The sequence below is a fragment of the Falco punctatus genome (assembly GCF_963210335.1).
Source record: "Falco punctatus genome assembly, chromosome: 4".
NCBI classification, from domain to species: Eukaryota; Metazoa; Chordata; class Aves; order Falconiformes; family Falconidae; genus Falco; species Falco punctatus.
The window spans coordinates 87109597-87123543 of NC_137583.1; the positions used below are offsets into that span (position 1 = coordinate 87109597).

Consider the following 13947-nt stretch of genomic DNA (forward strand, 5'->3'; position numbering starts at 1 on the left):
CAGCAGTGGACAGAAATGTACGTTAGTCCATCTGTAAAGCACTACAATACCTTCTGTAGGTTTACCTTCCCAATTAATTAAAAAAAGTGTGTATGTGTGTATTTATATTATTTTTTTATTTATATCAAATGCATATATTTATATATAATACATATACACAAAATTAAAGACTGATCTTTCTTTTGGAAGCTATTTTAAGGTTTTTGGGGTGCAGAGCAACTGAGGATTGGGAAGGGATCAGCTTAGGAGGGGTTAACCAACTGTAGAAGCAAACGTTGAGGACAACTGCTGGTTTAATTTTGTGATTTTTTTTTTGTTTTGTTTTAATTTAGCTTTGTAGAAGTGGGCTTTATTGCTGGCTTATTTATCTTGTAGTTCATTGCATATGCTTCTGTGAATAAGGAAGACTATTTGGGGATGGATTAGTAGAAGCATAACTTGTGGGATGTGCAAATTAATACTGCTGTGCTGGGCATTGTCCATTTTCATATGCTGAGCTTCATGAGGAGATTGGAGAGTCCAGAGCAAAGCAAGAACAAGAATATAGCACCTAGAGAAAACAGCCTGTGGCCAGTATGAACAAACTTAACCTTTTTCATGTGGAGAAGGCATTTGTATTACCAATAGAGAAAAGATGGCTGCAAAGAGGAGTACAATAAGCTATGGTCCAAATTAATTGTGGGTAGAAAGAGAAATTATGAGTTTAAGTTGCAGCAGAGCAGCTTCACAGTGTAGGGAGAGTGAGAGAAATACTGATGCTGAAGGACTGGTGGAGCTATAGGCTGTCCCAGCATGTTGAGGAATTTGTCATGGCAGATTTCAAACAGAAGTATGTCAAAAATGATACATGGATGTAGTTGAGCTTTTTTGTGGAGGGGAATTAGATTATCATTGAAGTTCGTCCCAGCCATTTGATTCTGCCATTACACTAATTATGATCATGAAAAAGATTTTGCTTTTTTCCTGGCACTTAATGCTCCAAATATAATTTAAGCAATTGAACAACCTTTTTCCCAAATAATCTTGTAGAATGATGTAATACTTAATGTGGTGCTAAGAGTAGCAGAACTAAACCCTTAGGCTTAATTTAACTTGTAGTTGAACTGCCAGAAAGTGAAATAATAGTGCAGTGTGCGATAGACTCTTAGTAATCTCACATGGCCATAGTGAAAGAATGAAGTTTTGACCTCTTAGAATTCACGTGTTTGTCCTAGCCAACTGAGAGCAAACCCAGGGGCCCCTACGATGATTGTATTCCAGAAAAAAACAATCAAATCACATTTTCACTCTGAAGGTGTGTGAAGATGCCAGGAGTTGTTCATGCTTGTGCTTTTGTGACTGCAATGGCTCGGTTCAGCTTCTGGCTGTGGGGGAGAAGTAGTACTTGATGTTCTACAACTGGAAAAATGATTGGCAAAAGCCACGTCATATGCAGCCATGATTTCTGGATTTGTTCATGGTACCTTCCAAGATTTACAAATTCTCTTATTTACAGTGAAAATTTCTAATTGCCTAATTGCATTTACATGTGAAAATTGCATTTTTACTGAGTGGATGTTTGTGTACAGCAACATTTCTTTAAACAGGAGAAAATAATGTTCTTGCAGATGCAACAGGAGCACACCAATTATATTGCTCACAGGGCTTTAGAGGTTTTCGTTTACTGTATATTTGGCTATACATAAAGCCAGTAACTGCAGGTTTTCTGAGTTCCATTGTCATTACTAATTAAGCAATATTGCACTGGCAAATGCATGTCATACTTGGTCACTTTTTTCTTGTTTTTTTTTCCCGAATACAAGTAATTTGGTTGTAACCAAATGTAGCATAAGTGAATCTAGAATTGTTATATTTCCTCAGAAAGAAATTTCTGGAATTTCTTTAGATCCATTTCCAAAACCAAACACCCAAAACAAAACAAAACCAAACAGACTTTCCCAAAGGAATTTTAAATCTCCAAGTGAATCTTTTTCTGTACACATCATATGTAAGATGCGCGTAATGCTGTAGCTCATCAAGAAACTCTGTTTCCTTCTGGGACATAAACCTTATTGCTGTTACTGATATATTCAGGCACGATTTCCAGGTGCCCTTAGACTGGGCACAGAATCGCAGCACTGTGGCTAGCAGAGTGTGCTGGCACCTCCCTGCTGCCCTGGCCTCTCAGGGTGAGCGCACAACAAGCAGCCATGGCTGCTGCTTCCTAGCTTGTGAAGGCTGGGAACCTGGAGGTCTGTAGCTTATTTAGATACAGTGTTATCTTATTAGAACCCTATCTTTTATTTAAAGTGCTATTTCCTGTGCTTTTTCTCATTGAGGTAGCCTAATTCTACAGGGGCATCCTAGCTGCAAGTACCTGAAATGTAGCGGTGGGGCTTGCGGTGAGCAACTCTTGGCTGAAAATCCACTTTCTGGCCAGGCAGAAATTGATGTCTCTAGAAGCCCACTGGACATTTAGTTTGAAGAACTCTTTGTGCTGTTGCAAGATGTTTTTCTCTAGTTAGGATTTTATTTTGTGATTCCCGCTACCACCTTCTTTTGCTCAGAGGAGGGTGCTATTTTCGCAAATATTTTGAAGATATTTTTAAATCATGAAGGATTATTGAAAAGGGGTCTTTGGACATTTACAGGAACTGAAACAGGTGTTTTATTGTGTTTTTAACATTAACATAATTACATAGTAGGCACAAATAGCAAGAAAAAGTCCTGAAACAAAAGTCCTGGTTACATAAGAATCTTCTCTCTGCAGGATGAGATTGTGTTTGATGATTTTAATGCTTTGAAGGTCTTTTTAGGTGAGTGTGCCCACATTTAGATAAGTGGAAGTGTGTTGAAACAGTTCAAAACATTTTTAGGTATGTGTGCATTCTGTATCGGAATGGTGACGGTTTCTCCTTCAGCTTTAGTTTCCTCCCACTGTCACTGATTGATGAGTTGTTTTAGATGCTGCTGGTGGGTGGTTCTCCTCGATTTTTGAGTTGCAATTAATTTTAAGTTTCAGCTGTCACTGCTGAGGGCATTGGGAGCTTCTGTAAACTGGCAAAAAGGTGGAAGGGGAAAACCCAGGAATGTTCAGCAGAAGTTTCCAATGACATTGCTTTGCCAACAGAAAATGAATAAGGGTACCCTTAACCTTCGGAAAAGTGGCAAAAGCTACTCTGGAAAACATCTCAAGCTCATGATAATCAAGATCATATTAAGCTACGGTTCTCCTAATGAGTAAAGACATTTTAGTTAAATTTTCGTCTCTTTTGTTGGAAGGATAAGTACAGTAATAACAATTACAAACAGAAGAATTGTTTAGTAAGGAATGTGTGTGTGCGTGCACACAAGAAACTGTGGAGGAATTTACATGCTAAAAATATACTTGTTATAACAGTGTTATATACATGTAGCTATGTTTTACTATAAATTGGATGTAACTTTGCAATGCAGAGCATTTTTGAGAGTGTGCATTACTACAGTATGGATTTCTAGCAATACTTCCATCTCATTGTCATATCTGAAAGTGTTACTTCACTTTTCAAATGTAAGATGTAAAAGTAAAAGCTTATTAACACTTATTTTGTCTGATTTTTAACAACGCTTGTGTACTTATTCTAAGTTTAACTATCACCAGGGACTCAAGTTTTTACTTTAGTTTACTTTTCCTGTTCTTAGGCTTTATAAGGATGAGTTTCAAACTACAGAATTTTTACATCCAAACTTTAAAAGACTGACAGGTTTGTTCTGGCCATTGCAGCAATAGTCCTTTGGAATAACAAGAACTTTGAAGTAGTGTTGCATCAGGTTGGCTTTTTGTGGGGCTTTTAAAAAACTTTAATAGACATGAAGTAGTAGATCAAATCAGAGATCAAATCAGCAGCTTCATATGTTCTTACTGCCAGAATACAGATCTCAAATTCAGAAGGGTTTTTGTTCGCATGTGTGACTTGCTTTGAGTTATGGTGAGATTTCCAGTTCGCTTAACCTGTTCTAAAAAAATTGTAACACACATTTCTCCACCATAAAGCACTGGAATAAATAAGGGTGGGGATATGTTTGTTGTAATATTGCACAGAAAGAAACTTGATAGAACAGAAACTTATGGTGTATATGTAGTTATATTAAAAAATATTTTAAACATTTTTGCTTTTTAGGTGATATATCTTGTAATAAATAAAAATAAACCCTTTCTTTTAAAATAAATTGCTGGTATGCCATTTCAGATGCAACTATTTCTTGAGTAGGTTGGGGATTTTTTCTCCCTTTTCTGTTTCTTTCTGCTTTCAGCCCTTTTTCAGGGGCTCAAGAGTTGAAACCAGCTTGAGTGACATAAACCCAAGCACCTCACAGTCTATTTAGCTTTCATTATTTTTCTGAAAAGTTGAAAGTGATGGAAAGGCATAGCTGGACTTCCTGTAGCTAATGCACTGCCTACTTTTGTCACCTCTACTGTCATTTAATTCCATCACATCCTGTGAATCTGCACCTTTCCTATGCCCCCATAAAGCTGAGATTTACTCCTGCATTAGCAGCAGTTTGAAGGAATTTATCCCCTGCAGCAGCCATATTCACTGACAGAAACAATGTATTGTAAGACACTCGTGTCACGCAGTGCAGACTATCCTGCTAGGTCTTCTTTTTATAAAGATCTTTGCACTATTTGTCAGCCCTAAAATTAAACCTGCTTTTTTTACATAGTGATGCAGGAGCTGTAGTTCTCCAAGATGCTACGGAAACTCTAAGGGAGCAGCATATAGGGTGACAGAGTTGCTGAATCCTTTTTGTCATTTAGCTCTTCTGCTTTCCAGAGATAGCCAGCAGCTGTGCCACCAGTGTGAGATAACTCTCTCCTGATCTTTATGCCACTCAGAAAGTAAAACAGGAGTGAGAACATCTGCTTCCTTCAATCAGTAAAGAGCCATTGAAATCTAAGAGAAGTTGACTTTTCCCAACTTCCGGCTGATAGTCTGAAGCTGGAAAAAGCTATTCTGTGAATTGGTTTTCTAAACTATTTGTTGTTCCTCAAATGTTTAAAATAGAGGATCCTAAAACAATTGGAAATGTTCTCTTCCCCTGTCCATCAGCATCTCCTCCTTGGAATTCAGGTCAGCAGTCCTGGGGGTGGAAAAGAACCCGTGAAGAAATGCATCAATGGAAACAGTATTAAAGTCTGTGTGGCTACAAGGTTTTTGCTCAGTCTGCTTCCCTAGTCAAACTTTTCTAAGAGAAACATTTCCCCTCATGCTATGCTCAAGCCCGCTGTTGTGAATATTAGCTTAGTCAATGGTGAACTTCAAAATGCATTTGTAGTTGCTGTTGTCAGCTCATTAAAATGGCTGGATTTTCTGCCTAGACTAAGAAGCTTAAAGAAGCTTGATGTTTCACACCAAAAGTTGAAATGAGATTCTTTAATTATTATTTTTTAGATTTCTTTTTACTTCTTGTCAGAACACAGCCAAGCCTTTTCAGATTTTAGTGTGGAATGGATTTGGTGGTCTCAGTTTGATGTCTCAGTTTGATCTGTATTATTGAGGTGATTAAACTTTTAAAAGATAATAGTTTGTTGCTCTTTCTGATTTTCATTCTCATTGTACATGCTTTTTAGCTGGCTCTGAGACGTAGGATCACTGTTCTGATCAGGTTTTCACCTCTTATTGCTTGTGGACAGTTTTTGATGCAATATAAAAGCATGTCAAGTTAAGAGTGAGGAAGCCATTTGCAAGGTGGGTTTCCCCTCTCCTTCTTCTCAGAAAGAATACAAGTAACATTTTTGGGGAAAAAAAAAATATTCAGACAGCTGGAAACAGCTTGTTTTGTCTTCAGGGCACATGTGAGTTTTAGCTTGGAAGATTTTGAAATTTAATACTCTCCTGAAGTCCCTTAAGAATATATATGCTGTGTGCTTGGACCAACTACCAAGAAAGCAAATACACTTTTTGGCATTTTTACTTCTGATGGCTTGAAGAGCAGAAATCTATTGTGCTTGTGCCTTCAGTTCTCGCTCGCTGTCTCTCCTATTCCCTGTATGTAGATATATGCAACCATTTCTCCTTATTTGCATAGACTTCATATCTGAATCTTGCATTTTTCTGACTTGTCCTCTCTTGGTTCTGTTAATTTTTTTGCTTCTTTATTGTAACCTTTATCAATTTTCTAATTTAAGCTATTTTGATTCTGCCATGCTCTCTTCCTTGTTGTATTGTGTTCTGTGTTTTAATGTACTCAGGTGGCTTCTAAAATGATGTTCCTTAAGTGTTTGCCCTTTCGTCTATTCTAGGTGTTCTTGGAGTTTCTTAATTTCTATTTTCACCTCTTCTTCTGTCTTACTAACAACCTTTTTGTGCAGCATTTCAAAAACCCATTTAAAAGAGGTACTGAATTATAGAATGATCCTGTATTGTCTTCCTTTCTACGTCATCTTTTACTTTGACATCTTGGTATGATGTCTTACTTTCCTCCCCTTCACAGTTGCCTTCTCTGCCTGGCGCTTGCCACTTTTGTTCTGGTGTTTGCATTAGTGCCTACCCTTTGCCATCTGAAGTCAACAAAACGGTCTATTTCTGTCATCAAGCATATTCATACACCACAACATGATAGTTTGCTGTTTCCTATTGCATCTTAATAACCAGTTATTCTATCAGTATACTAACTTCACTTACCCCTTTGCTGTGTTTCTGTACACCTGTTAAGTGATTTGTATGTTAGTGTTCCTTGCACTAGAACCTACCCTTTCAGTTTTGTTTATTCCCTTGAAGGTCTTTAAGTATGATTTACATATGGATAAAACCTGCCAAAACCTATCACACACTCATAAAACCACTTTTCACAAGGTGAATTTATCTCTAATACCTCATTCTTTTGTCTTTATTTGAAGAATGATCTTAATTTCTGCCATTTGGTGTTCAACATAATGTTGAAGCTTAACAAATGCTGAAACGTTCAAAAGCAGCCTTTTTTCAAAAGTCCCGTGTTGTAATACTAGTAACTACCTACGACTCACTCTATTTCTTCTGTTCCAGAAGAACAGAAGGAGTGGTGTATCTAAACCCTTTAGTTTCTGTAAAAATATTCAGCAGGGATAAATGAGTGTCTGATTAAACAGTGACTTGGTTTTGTCTTCCATATAATGCTCTTCAGTATTTTTTCCTGAATTGTAGTAGTATCTCTGTACAAAGATTGGCCTGCCTTTTTGAAAGGAGCAGACTTAGAGAAAAACGTCCTATGGCCCTGTGTGAAATCTGCATACTACAAAGACAAAACTTCCTTGGTTTTCTGTAAAGTTTAGAAACTGAAAACGCCAAACTTCTGGAAGATCATTAAACAGTCAGTATTTGTCATCCTCTTGACTTGACCTGGAATGAGTCTATTAATATTTGTGACTTTGTTTTACAATAACTATACATTAATGCAGTTGGTATTTTATGATTACATTTAGGTGGCATGTAGAGAGTTAGAAAAATACTTGAAGAAAATTGTTTATGAATTCCTTATGAAATCTGCATGAAGTGTCTGAAAACAGACACAGTCTCCTTGATAACGAGAAATTCTGTTGACTTTAGTTTGGGGAGAAAGGGGAAATTACTTGGAATATCTCACAATTTAATTAAAATGTCTACTTTTGTATCAAATTAACTTTAGACCTTGTAATGAACACATAAAACTTTCCAGAAAAGTCTTTCTTTTTTAACATCAACAAGGTCTCTCTTTTTATACAGTAGAGCTAACAGTCTTTAGCTTTGTGTTTATGCCACGTCCAAATTGGAGAGTTTTTTTTTTTTTTTAGCTTTGCTTTCCTTCCTGTGTCTTGATGATTGGTTAGAGGCCTTTAAATGTGTGTGTGAGATCAGTCCGTCACTGCCAAAGCCCAGGGAAACATCTTGTCCTCGTTGGACTTTTGAAATAAACCCAGTCTTAGCAAGGAGATAGATTGGAAGAATTGCCAACAAATTAGATGAATGTTTGGAGTGGATGTGAAGTCTGGTTAAACAAACATTTCATTTCTTTTAGTAGCTGATTGATTGATTCCAAACAAAAATGCTGTACCATCTGGTCCTTGGAAAACAAAGAAACATTACACATTCCTTTTGAAAAAAATTGCATAGAAAAATACTTAACAGTTTTCTATAAAGACACACCAATTTATATAAATTACCAGTTTTACTTGTTCTATGCATAAAATGATCTGATTTATTCATGTATACTACGTATAACTTTGTGATAGTCATACCTTTCACAGAAAATGGGGGAATTACTAGAAAAGCTCCTATCTACAATGCTTATTATTCTGTCTGAGCTATTCACCATAACAGAATTTGACAAGCGGTTTTATGACTTGAAATAGAAAGCAGTATAAAGAGGTCAAGGACAAATTGAAACAACTGCCCTGCCAAATCAATTAAACGTTTTGCAGTAAATATGGTGAAATTTTAGGGCTTTCTGGAACAGTATTAGTTACGTAGCTATATAGAGTAACTGCAGAGCTGTGTAGAGACAGATATTACATGTAGTGAGAAATTCCACAATTTTGAAACCTGATGTTATTCTGGGTGGTAATAAAACCTAAAAATTTCTAAAATTTACAGAGAGAAAACTCATAAGCTTTTTGGTGTATCTCTTGAAAAGAGGGAAAACGAAAGGAAAAAAGTATGTTGCATTAATAGAAGTGTTTCCATTTATGATGTAAAACTTCAGCCTGTGTATAAACAAAGTTCTGAACAAAAACATTGTCAAAAATGGTTTAAAGAGACTTGAAAAAGTCGGTTTGGTTGGTTGTCCCCCTGCACCCCCCAGCTCTGGCATTCCTCCACATGCAAAAAAATGATGTGTCTCAAACTTCTAATCACTTCTGTATCTTTTGGAAAGATGCTTTGTTTCCTGTGAATGTCAGTCACATTATTGTAATCTCAAAGGTGTGGTTCTTGATGTATAAATAAAATTAATTTATTGTCATTAGGGGTTTTTTGCTTCAGGATATGAGGCTATGAAGATCCTTATTGCTGTGTTTTATTTCATTCCAGCTATTCATGAGCTCTCCTGCGAAGCATACAAACACTTGGGCAAAACTTCAAATTACTACTGGATAGATCCAGATGGCAGTGGGGCACTGGGACCTTTGAAAGTTTACTGCAACATGACAGGTAACAGCATTGTGTTTGCTATTTTTTTTATTATTTTTTTGTGTAGTTGGGAAAAAGTCTATTCATAATTTGTATTTCTTGGCAAAAGAAAAATAACTGCTAAGCGCTTTTCAAGAGAAGGGTCATCAAATTTGTAATCACCAGTCAGTATACTCTGAGCAAGGCAGTAGTTAATCCATTTCATAAACTTTTTGAATCACAGCTATTAATTAGCCTTAACAGGCCTTTGCATTCCCAGTGGTGCATAATTTTTAAAAAGAAAAAAAGTGTACATATATGGCTATTTACTAGAACTATTATATATCAACATATTGATAGTTCAGTAATATCTGTGATTTATGAGGTACCGTATAAGGCAGCTTTTCAGAAATGTCAGACTTTTATTTCTGTGTAGGTGTCGTTGACTTTTACCACAGACAGGGAATAGAAATTCTTTACAAGAGAAACAAAACATTTGATTTGTGTTAGAAGGACATACTTTGTTTAACTTCTGAGACCATATGTATAACTGCATTCACTTCTTTTGGTTTTGTTGTGTGGGGTTTTTCCTGCCTGTAACAGTAGTTCTGTATGGGTAACTTCCTATCTGGGCATTCTCGCAGCAGCTGTCCTTAAGTCGTTTGCATTGCCGTGCTGTGGCAGAAAAATATGCTAAAGAAAAAAGGGGGCAGTTTCTTGCACCAGGAGTGTATGATGTGTTTGGTTGGTTAATGCATGACAATTGTCTCACCACTTTTTTCTGATATGAAATACTGGGTAGCTGATACAACAGACACATCCCCTGCCTTTCCTCCATTATCTGTGTGTAAGTTTGAATTTCAGTCTGTTTTCATTTGAAATCTGGCATATGTCCGAGTCATCAGGCTTTAGCATCAGCAAGGTGACCCACGCTATCGTAAGTTGAAACAGTAACTCTGTCTCTGTAGAAATATCAGTTGTTGAAGCTCATGTAGCTCTTCCTGGTGGAAGAAACCTGTACATGCTTGGACCTGTGGCGTGGGTTTTATCCAACTTGGATGGGAGAAATTAGCGGGGAGGGGGGAAGCTGACATGAAGGGGGATGCATGGCACGTGCAGCAGACCCCAGATCAAGTGCTTCTAGGTAGACAGCTTGTCTAGGCAGGAGAACAGCAAAATACCAGCTTCGTTTTGCCATTGATGTCTGCATTTGTCTAATAAAGCATACCTAAGGAGGAGCCTGATCCAAGCTCTGGGAGTGCCATCAGTCCTCCTGGGGCTGGAGAGGCAGGCCAGCCAGTCTGTTCGGAGATACGGCTGTAAAGGCAATCTTTCACATAAGTGGATCCTGACCCATTTAGGGCTTTTAAAATCATAACTAGCACCTTGAACTGTATCAGTAACTAATCAGGCAGGCACTGCAGGGAACAGTGCCAAGAATTGCTGATGTATTACAGCGATTTCTGCTATTCAGAAGAAGAACCGCTGTGTTCAGCACCTAGCTATGGCTTTTGGGTACTCTTCAAGGGTAACTTTGTAAATTAAAAATATACTACCCTAGTGGTGTCAGGCACAAAAAACGTGCACCTATCCAGTACTAGAGTATTGCTCATTCATGTTAAATATAAACATACAGCAGAAGGTCCTAGTAGCTTGTCCAACACTGGCTGGAAAAAGTTAAGAAAAGTAAAAGTAACCATTTCATTTTACTAATGTTTCTCATCTACAAAACAATTTCCAGAGTAATAAAATGTGGCCTTCTCCTAACCAGTGCAAGGAGATCATAAACACTAGGATGGATGATTTAGTGCTCATTCCCTTCATTTGGATATGATGTGTGCTGTGGGAAAATGCAGTTTTCTGTTTTGACTGGATCGTTCTCATCAGCAGGTCTTTCCTACAAGAAGGTGTTTTGCACTAGTATTCATGTAACTATTTAAATTTTAAAAATAAGAACCAAAGAGAAGTATTTCTTCATTAAAATGCAAATGACTGGAAGAAATATGTGGAAGTCCATGGGAAGCAATTTTAATCTCTGCTTCTAAAACTGGAAGGCCACATTGATAATCGTTCCTGGATAGCTTAGTAAAGCACATCACCTATGTATGTACTCTGTAGTACCTATACATTGCAGCTGTTACAGCTTTCGTTTTCTTTTAGTTAGTGGTTATCTTAAGCAGTGAAGACTGTGGAGGGCTAAGAGCAGGGGTCCTCAAGCTTTTTAAACAGGGGCCGGCGCGCGGATGAAGTGGCAGGCAGTCATCTGCGGCTGCTTGGTTTCCCCACCCAACACCCAGAGAGGGGGTGGGTGGGTGGGTTCTGTAAATACCGGGGGCTGGATTGAGGACCCTGGGGGGGCTATATCTGGCCCACGGGCCATAGTTTGAGGACCCCTGGTTAAGAGCTATGTTTTTAAGAGATAATTCACAACATCCTAAACCTTTTTCTGAATTGATAGCATATTATCAGTAATATACATACTAGAAAAGGGACAGAGTGAGATGGAGGGCTTCACTTTGCTTCATCAATAGCACATTTCTGAAGAACTCTGTAGCAATGATGCATTGCTCTTTCATGTTAAATATACATTCTCATATATGTATATACTTCTCATATAAATATACTTCTCATATAACAAAAGGCACTGTAGCATATTAGAACAGAAGCAGAATTTTCAAATTTTAGTATTGAAGTCGTGCAGGTTTATGGTATTACTAGCACTATATTTGAAAAAAGAACTTAAATTAGCCAAATTACAATTTTTTTTTCTTTGTGAACATGAAACTAAGTAACCTACAGATGTAGCTTTACTGAATAGTATATGGAGTGTAGTAAAATAAAAAACCTCCACTTCTTCATATGGCAGGATAGTGATATTTTATTTTAATAGCGACATCCTGTAGTTTCCCTCTCTAGCCTGAGAGACAAATCTAAGTGTCCCTATTAACCCATATGTTAAACAGACATCTTTGTATTAAATTACTACTCAAGATGCTAATAGACATTTTTAAATACGCTTGTTCCATTCAGGTAGAACTAGCAAGTAAGAACACCTTACTGACTAGAAAGGTAATATAAAATGTGACTTGTTTGTTTGGTTTCTAGAGGAAACAAGTCCACAAGGTTAGGGTTATTAGAAAAGCAGGCATCTATCTTCCTAAAACAAGGTGGCTTAACTGTTAATGTACTACTTTCATGCTTACTGTAGTGTATAGTTTTACAAGTACAAATGTTGGAGAGTAAGCTGCATTCTCACTTGACAATAAACCTTCAGGGGCAAGAGAAGTATCCTGAAATGCCACTGAAATTGTATATTTAGAAATTGTATCTTTAGCCCTTGAAGGTACTGTAGCACAAATACTGAATCACAAATTTCATTATTTCATCATTATGTCAGCATTTCACCTACAGAGTGTTAGGGTTCCTAAATGTGGCAAAAAGTTGTGTGTTTTGTTGTTTTGGTTTTTTTTTTTTTTTTAATGAAAATTGTGGCTTAGTAAACTGCTCTCTGGGCATATTTCTGGGTGTAGTCCTTATACATCTTTAGCGTGTCTTAATTTAATAAACTGGAGAATTTCATGATCAGTCCTGCCCTTCAGGGATGTCACTGTAGTAACTAAAAATTATTCTCATTTCTAAGTTGTCCTGTCAATTCAATAGTGCAGTCAAATTCAGAAATACGTATGTGCTTGTGCTCCCCACAGCAGTTCATGATCTCTACAAACTACGCTGTACTGTCAAAGAAACCCCGGAGCCCCCTCGTTCGCTTGTCCTTGTCTCCTCCAAATAAATATTGTACTCACAGGGCTGTGTTTTGATAGTGAAGAGGAACCAAGCACTTACATTTTATGTCTTCATAGTGGAATTAAAATGTTTGAGATATCATGTTTAAGTACTTATTCCTGCTGGAGTAACACAGCTTTTCAAAACCTAGAGCACTGCAATAGGTGTTCAGCAGTTTTCCAAATACTTATCAGTAGGAACTATCTAAATTTTAGGAAGTTGTTTTGTTTTTTTTTTGTTTGTTTTTTTTTTTTTTTAATAAGAAAAACAGTATTGAAAATGTTTAGAGTTGGAAAGTTGCAACTTTTCAAATTAATGCACTTAGGGAAAGTTATTGCTTGAAGCTGTGATGTGGCATAATTTTTAACCATTAGACTGCTTTTCAGTTTAGCATAACTTGTGATCTTAGGCTGAAAGGGAACTCTTCCAAAGCTCTGTCATCTTCAGGCCAAGACCTTACTGTCTTTCAGAGGCAGATCTACAAAGCAGAGCTAGATTCTGCATTCCAGCAGATTTTTACGGAGATGGAGGGTTCCTATTTCAGTATCCAGATTAACGCCTTTCCTGTTGTTTCTTTAATTGTTATTAGAACAGTAGCTGCAGTGGAAGGAACTATCTTTAAAGAAGTTTGTGGGAAGATGTAAACTTGAGCATTTTACAGCTTCACCCCATGCTCATTGTGATATTTTCTATTTCTGAATCTTTAGGCTTGATTCAGTTTCCTCTGGCAGTTTTTATTTCAATCCCATTGAGAAAGACCAAAGAAATATGTTAAAATTACTCCCTATTTTTTTCTATTTCTTTTTTTCCCCTCAGCCTGAGGAGGATGGGGGAAAGGCGTCAGATCAGTAAGTTTACCCTGATCTTGTGCATTTGTTCCGCAAAAATTTTCAGAGTGCAGGGTGAGGGATAAGCAGAGGAACAGTGCGCAGGGGCTGTAAAGGTTTGCTGCTTTATCCTGCTGGCTGTGTGGCAGGTCAGCAGGAGAGGCAGACCAGCGCTTCTGTTGTTCCTCAAGGCTTATGCTGAGGGTGAGGAAATCATAGTCTTTCTGTTGTTTCTTCTACTTCATCATTTAGTCTAC

General features: G+C 37.3%; 1 protein-coding gene across 1 annotated transcript in view; it reads left to right on the forward strand.

Moving 5' to 3' along the window:
- CNTNAP2 (contactin associated protein 2) overlaps nt 1–13947 on the forward strand; it is a 1227711-nt gene that overhangs the window by 847858 nt on the left and 365906 nt on the right. The window contains exon 13 of the mRNA XM_080386067.1: nt 9003–9122. Coding sequence (XP_080242193.1) covers nt 9003–9122 — 120 coding nt within the window. The remainder of the gene's footprint in view (nt 1–9002; nt 9123–13947) is intronic.